The following is a 6,151-nucleotide window of genomic DNA, read 5'->3' as shown; positions in this document are numbered from 1 at the left end:
AGTAAATAAAATGTGTTTTCAGTTGTATAGAGATATTGCTTAAATGACATGAATTCGTGCGTAATGTCAGCGTGATTTTCGTAAAGTTAAATTAAGTTATAACATCCATTTTACTCGTAGAAAATAATTTAAACATCGATTTACATTTTTTTTCATGTACATGGTTAGTGAACTGATAGTATAGTTTATTAGTTAGTTTCTTTTTGTCAATTTTGAGCTCATGTAATATTGAATTCATAGTATAGTTTATTGAATTCTAAAGTTCAAAAGTACCCTGAATTGAGCCTATAAAATCCTAAGAATCTAGACCAAACAAATTACATCAAATCAGTCACTTACATTCCAAGCAAAATTGAGCTGAATGTATACAACAAACCTTCGAATAAATATAACAGAACACTAATAATTCAGATACTTCAAAGAAACCTTAACAGATAGATTGAATAATTACAAGAAATTGATATTTTTTTTTCCTGATTTTGGTTAAGCTAATGCCTACAAGAAAGCTCACAATCACACTACCTAACCAAACCCTATCATGAAAGATGTCTTCATGGGATCTTCTCATGTGATATATGAACCTGTGTCCCTTGGTTGATTACTTAGTCCAAACCTGGGAATCTCGGCATCTACTAGTAATTTTTGTGGGTGGGAGTAGCAAGATTTGTCTTCCATATTCATGGCTTTTGAGTTGTTTCCACGTGGACCATTATTACTTCCAATAACTTGTTGAACGGAGTTTGTTGATGATGTAATTGGAGAATGATGTATGTTGAACTCCATGCTCTTGAACATGAGATTTGCAATTATTCTGTCAATATTGTTGGTTTCTGATTCCATTGGTTTCTTGTCCTGAGACCTAAATACAAGTTAACATATTGATAATTGAATCAACCATGGACCAGTACAAAATCATGTTCTAAATACAATATATTGTTAAATGGAATTGTGCCTAACACAACTAGTTTTGACATTGCAATGCAAGCTTAACAAATTGTCAGCTAAAAAACAAAATGAAACATGTAAGCCAAAAACATAAGTAGCAGACTATATTACTGCTTTGACTAGAAATAATCTGAATGAAATAACAATATGATGTCCAACTCATTATCATGATTCATTATCATGATTCATGCTGAAAACCTTGAAGCAGTGAAATAACAATTTTGTTCATGGAGTAAACATAGGCCAAATCAAGCCAAATTATTCAGCCATCCAGAGAAACAAAGGTCCATAAGATATTATATTTCATCAAGTTCTAGAGATGTGAATTAGTCAAATAAAAATTGTAAAGTATCCTTAGGGTTGCATATATTCGAGCTATCCAAGATATGTATGATAGGGTATCGACTAGTGTTAGGACACAGGGTGGAGAGTTAGACGATTTTCCCATCACAATTGGTTTGCATCAAGGGTCAACCCTTAGCCCCTACCTTTTTACCTTAATTCTGGATGTCCTCACGGAACAAATCCAAGAGATAGCGCCGAGATGCATGCTATTTGCAGATGACATAGTCCTCCTTGGAGAGTCGAGGGAGGAGTTGAATGAGAGGTTGAAAACTTGGAGACGAGCTCTAGAAACACATGGCTTTCGCCTAAGCAGAAGCAAATCGGAGTATATGGAATGTAAGTTCAACAAAAGTAGGAGGGTATCTAACTCAGAGGTGAAAATAGGAGACCATATTATCCCTCAAGTCACACAGTTTAAATATCTTGGGTCTGTAATACAGGATGATGGAGAAATTGAAGGGGATGTGAATCATCGCATTCAAGCAGGATGGATGAAATGGAGAAAAGCATCGGGGGTGTTATGTGATGCAAAGGTACCGATCAAGCTAAAGGGAAAGTTTTATCGGACTGCGGTAAGACCGGCGATTTTGTACGAAACAGAATGTTGGGCGGTCAAGAGCCAACATGAGACTAAAGTACGTGTAGTGGAGATGAGGATGTTGCGGTGGATGTGTGGTAAGACTCGACAGGATAAAATTAGAAACGGAGCTATTAGAGAGAGGGTTGGAGTAGCGCCTATTGTAGAGAAGATGGTGGAAAATAGACTTAGGTGATTTGGGCATGTAGAGAGAAGACCGGTAGACTCTGTAGTGAGGAGAATAGACCAGATGGAGAGAAGGCAAATAATTCGAGGCAGAGGAAGACCCAAAAAGACTATAAGAGAGGTTATCAAGAAGGATCTCGAACTTAATGATATGGATAGAAGTATGGTACTTGATAGAATATTATGGCGGAAGTTGATCCATGTAGCCGACCCCACCTAGTGGGATAAGGCGTTGTTGTTATTGTTGTTTGTATCCTTAGTATATTTAGATGTACCTTTACTGTTTTGTCATTAACAATTTTTCATGCATTAGATAAAAATGTGTATCCAGACTGCACACACAGTGCAGACAAGCTTCTAATGACTGATCATAATCATGTACCTCATTGTTTCATTGTGATCTGTATGTGGTATTGCCTTTTGTATGTTAAGATCTTCATTCTGGTCCAGCATTACAGGTTGTTCTTCAGTGTTTCTAGCAAGACGGTACAGAGCATCTCGGAAGCAAATACGGGTCCTCTCGGTGAACTTGCCATGTGAAACAAAAAGAATAAGGAAAAAAAATTATTGCAGTTAATCAGATGCCAGGGATTTGAGTTCTTAGTCACTTCACCTGTCCAATTACCATCTCAAGATCCTTCAGTATGAATTCCTCAAGTGATGATGACTGCTCACACATGCCATCATCTCTGCTACACTGCTCAAATATGTCCAAGACCTTGGTCAGTGGTGCCTTAAAGAAAAATAAATAGATTAGATTACACTGTAAGCCTTGAAAGAAGATCTATTCGTGGAAAGGATTAAATAAAAGATGACCTTAATGCTTATTCAATGGGGTGAAGATTAAATAAAAGAAGAAATTAGTGGAAAAAACGGATTCTGCAAGCATGAACAGATGTAGTATTACACACAAGTTCAAATGGATTCTTGAAAGTTCACACAAACAGGTCAGGTTGAACACTAGATAATGAAGCAATTGCTTAAAATTTAGAAAAGTTGGAGCCAAAAATATAATATTACAATGATAAGGCATAAGAAAAAAAACCTAACCAACTACACAACAAGTTCCTTGCAAATAGTAGCATGCAAGTAAACTAGATATGATAATTGCTTTAAATCCTACTTGCCCTGCACATATAAATAGCATGCAAATAACCTAGATCGTCTGGTGACTATGTTGGCTTACATGTGACAATTAATGATATTGGAGCCTAGACTATAATATTTTGAGTTCAAAATGTGTGTGCAAACAATCTGCTAATGATTGATCATGATAAGTAAAAAAAATTATCTTCCAAGCCAAATGATATTTTGTCTTAGATTGTTAAACAGAAGGAAATTGTCACCTCTATATCCAGGCAATTCTTTGATTCTGAGTTGCTAGAAACAGACTTTGAAGCTGGTATATCTTTCTGCAATATACCTGATGATAACAAGACATGTATTTTGAGTTACTTTGTTCTCCCAAATCATAAATAATGCTTAAAATATATGCTTACAATAAATTAATGTCTAAAATAGAATGATCACCAGGTGTACTGCTGCATTGGTTTTCAGGAGAAATGTTGATGGATTTGTCTAGGTTTTCAACGTCAACACATGGAAGACCTTCAGGTACAGAATCCCTGAAATATGTTAAACACGTGATGCTGTAACATCAAAAGATATTCTATTTGATTATAATATATATTAACTAAATGATTATGGTAAACCAGTGAAAATTGAATGGCTCTGCTGTGTTATGTTTGTAATGCAAGACGAAAAATAAACCTCCATGATAGAACTATTAAAGAAAATTGGAGCCCTAGCCATGCTATTACAGGTTCAAGATAAAGGGTATGGAAAACCAAAAATATGATTTCTCTAAGTCTGTGTAGGTCCAATGATAAAGATAAATGCAAAGAAGTTCACAATTCAAAAACACCACAGAGCAATTCAATTTGCACTGGACTTCCTACAATTGAGTGTATACTTATGCCAATTTAATTTACTTAGAATCTACATGATTATCCTAAAAAAATCAAGTATCTCAATCCCAGAGATTAAGCTTGTACAAGAAAGTGTCATTCATCGGTTCGAATCTCGGTAGATCTTGAAGCTGGTAATTAGGCTGATCACATGAAAATGCTGTCTGTTGAAAAGATTGCTCAGGCAATCCCCCACATACACTTGAACTGCTAGAATGATCTTTATCATGCAGAGATGGTTCAAGCTCAATTTGATTATTGAATCTTTCTTCAAAGAAATCCATGATAAAAAGATTTTTAGGTGAATTAAAACCTTCAGTTGCACTTATTCCCCAGTTTGACCAATAGTCTGGTGAAGGATGCCTGTCCAATAAATCCTGATCTCTGGGAACCAGATAATCATTAATGCCGTTCCCATAGTACCAATCCATGATCTAGTATCTGCACATCACATAGGATCAAAGAAAATGAAGATTAGCATGTAGAAAATGGCATCTGTGATTGGAATATACACGCAGAATTTGTTGTTGCACATACACAAACACTATTTAATTAACATTAAAAGGAGTATTTCAATATCCCATCTTCCTTCTATATGATATGTATATCAAAATGTCACAGGGGAAAGAAAGCAACATCATCCAATGTCTACATCTACATCCCCTTGTTATGCAAACTAAACTGAACTTGGTTTTTCAGAGAAATACAGGATAACAAACGTTTCAGCTAAAACTGATAGACTCAAGAAATCTCTAATAAAAGTTGAAATAAAACATAAATCAGGCAAAAAGTTCAACATGATGGTCTTCTAGTTATAGACAAATGCCTTCTTTCTATGGCACTGGCTAGTGAGGATGCCTATAAAATGCTTTGGTCAAATATAGGGTAAACAAGAAAAGTATGCAGAACAGTATTTTCATCCTCTATACTGATCAAAGATTCAAAATCAAGTACAAAAGAAAGGAGAAAGGAAAAAAAGACATCATATCAAAGAAGAAAAGAACAGGAAAACCTCAACAAAATCAGAGAAACTGACTCAAAACTAGTTATGACTTCCATCCACAGTAAACCACAGATTCTTAAAACCTACTAAAAATCACACATAAATAGCCATCATAATCCAAAATACTAACGCTTAAAAAAGTGAAGGAAGCATACCCTATTGATGCTTATCTGCAAAAAGCGAGAAAACCCAGTTTCCAATTGATGAAAACAAATACAGAATACGGTTACACACCACAAAAGAACACAACTTGAAGTTGGGTTGATAGTAATCAATTATCAGAGGCGGCTATTGGGAATGGTTTTATGTGTGTCTAATTGGAAATGGTGAGAACCATTTTTTTTTAAAAAGAGTGAAGAGAAGAGGTTGCAACTTGAATGATGACGAAAGAAGAAGCAAGAGACAGTTGTAAATAAAAAGAGAAAGCAAAAAACATACGACACGTTATGGGGGTTTGTGGCTGAGAACGTTCTGGTTCCCCAAACGTTTGTGGCTTGAATTGCTCCATCTAAAGCAGCATTTTCATTGGTACATGTGTCAGTACGAGGTTTCGTTTTAAGATTTTCGTGCTTCTTGGGGATCTCACCATTTGGCATCTGATGCCATCGAGATTGAAGGGCATGTGCTTTCCCTAGGAATTTGCTTTCCCCTTAGGCCCCTCTACTTCACTAGTTTGCATTAATTATCATATTTTAACTCGAAATCATACTTGAGTTAACTTCAATTTTTATTTTTGATACTCATGAAATGAATATGAATATGAGAAAAGTATTATTTTTATTTATTCAAGATTAAATATATTTTTGTTTCTTTAAATTTAATGTCTTTTTTATTATTGTTTTTGTAAATTTTGTTTGTTTTAATCTTATAAAATATATTTGTTTTATTTTTTATTTTTAAAGTATTTTAGATAACACTCTGAATATTAAAAAAGTATTATTTAAAATACTTTAAACATAATAAATAAATAAATAAATATATTTATAAGAACTTGAATGATTGTTTTATAAAAGAAAAAATAAAAAAATATTAAATTACACAAATCAAAAATATATTTTAACTTTATTTAATGTTTAATTTCACACACTAGATTGTCATACTCTCAGTCATTCAGATAATTATGGTGTC

General features: G+C 34.1%; 1 protein-coding gene across 2 annotated transcripts; it reads right to left on the bottom strand.

The window, feature by feature from the left end:
- Positions 1 to 223: 223 nt before the first annotated feature.
- LOC114376927 (protein LNK3-like) lies at positions 224 to 5,415 on the bottom strand. Of its 2 annotated transcripts, none has more exons than XM_028335262.1 (7): positions 5,179 to 5,415; positions 4,108 to 4,461; positions 3,584 to 3,678; positions 3,400 to 3,476; positions 2,667 to 2,786; positions 2,436 to 2,581; positions 224 to 859 (listed from the first exon to the last, which is right to left on the bottom strand). In XM_028335262.1, the coding sequence occupies exons 2-7, from the start codon at positions 4,449 to 4,451 to the stop codon at positions 565 to 567; spliced, it is 1,077 nt and encodes a 358-aa protein (XP_028191063.1). In that variant the 5' UTR covers positions 4,452 to 4,461; positions 5,179 to 5,415; the 3' UTR covers positions 224 to 564. The 2 variants fall into 2 exon arrangements, with proteins under 2 accessions (XP_028191063.1, XP_028191064.1); XM_028335263.1 differs by having other exon boundaries at positions 2,667 to 2,750.
- Positions 5,416 to 6,151: the final 736 nt, after the last annotated feature.

This window comes from Glycine soja, chromosome 11, assembly GCF_004193775.1.
Source record: "Glycine soja cultivar W05 chromosome 11, ASM419377v2, whole genome shotgun sequence".
Taxonomy (NCBI): Eukaryota; Viridiplantae; Streptophyta; class Magnoliopsida; order Fabales; family Fabaceae; genus Glycine; species Glycine soja.
The sequence above is the reverse complement of the archived record's forward strand: the minus strand, read 5'-3'. Positions and strand labels throughout refer to the sequence as shown.

Excerpts from the sequence above, each read along its gene's own strand:
- LOC114376927 (XM_028335262.1), bottom strand. The coding sequence starts at position 4,451 with ATGGATTGGTACTATGGGAACGGCATTAATGATTATCTGGTTCCCAGA. Across the intron at positions 3,679-4,107 it reads CCGATGAATGACACTTTCTT|GGATTCTGTACCTGAAGGTC; the intron begins GTACAAGCTTAA and ends AACATATTTCAG. Across the intron at positions 3,477-3,583 it reads CCAATGCAGCAGTACACCTG|GTATATTGCAGAAAGATATA; the intron begins GTGATCATTCTA and ends TGTTATCATCAG.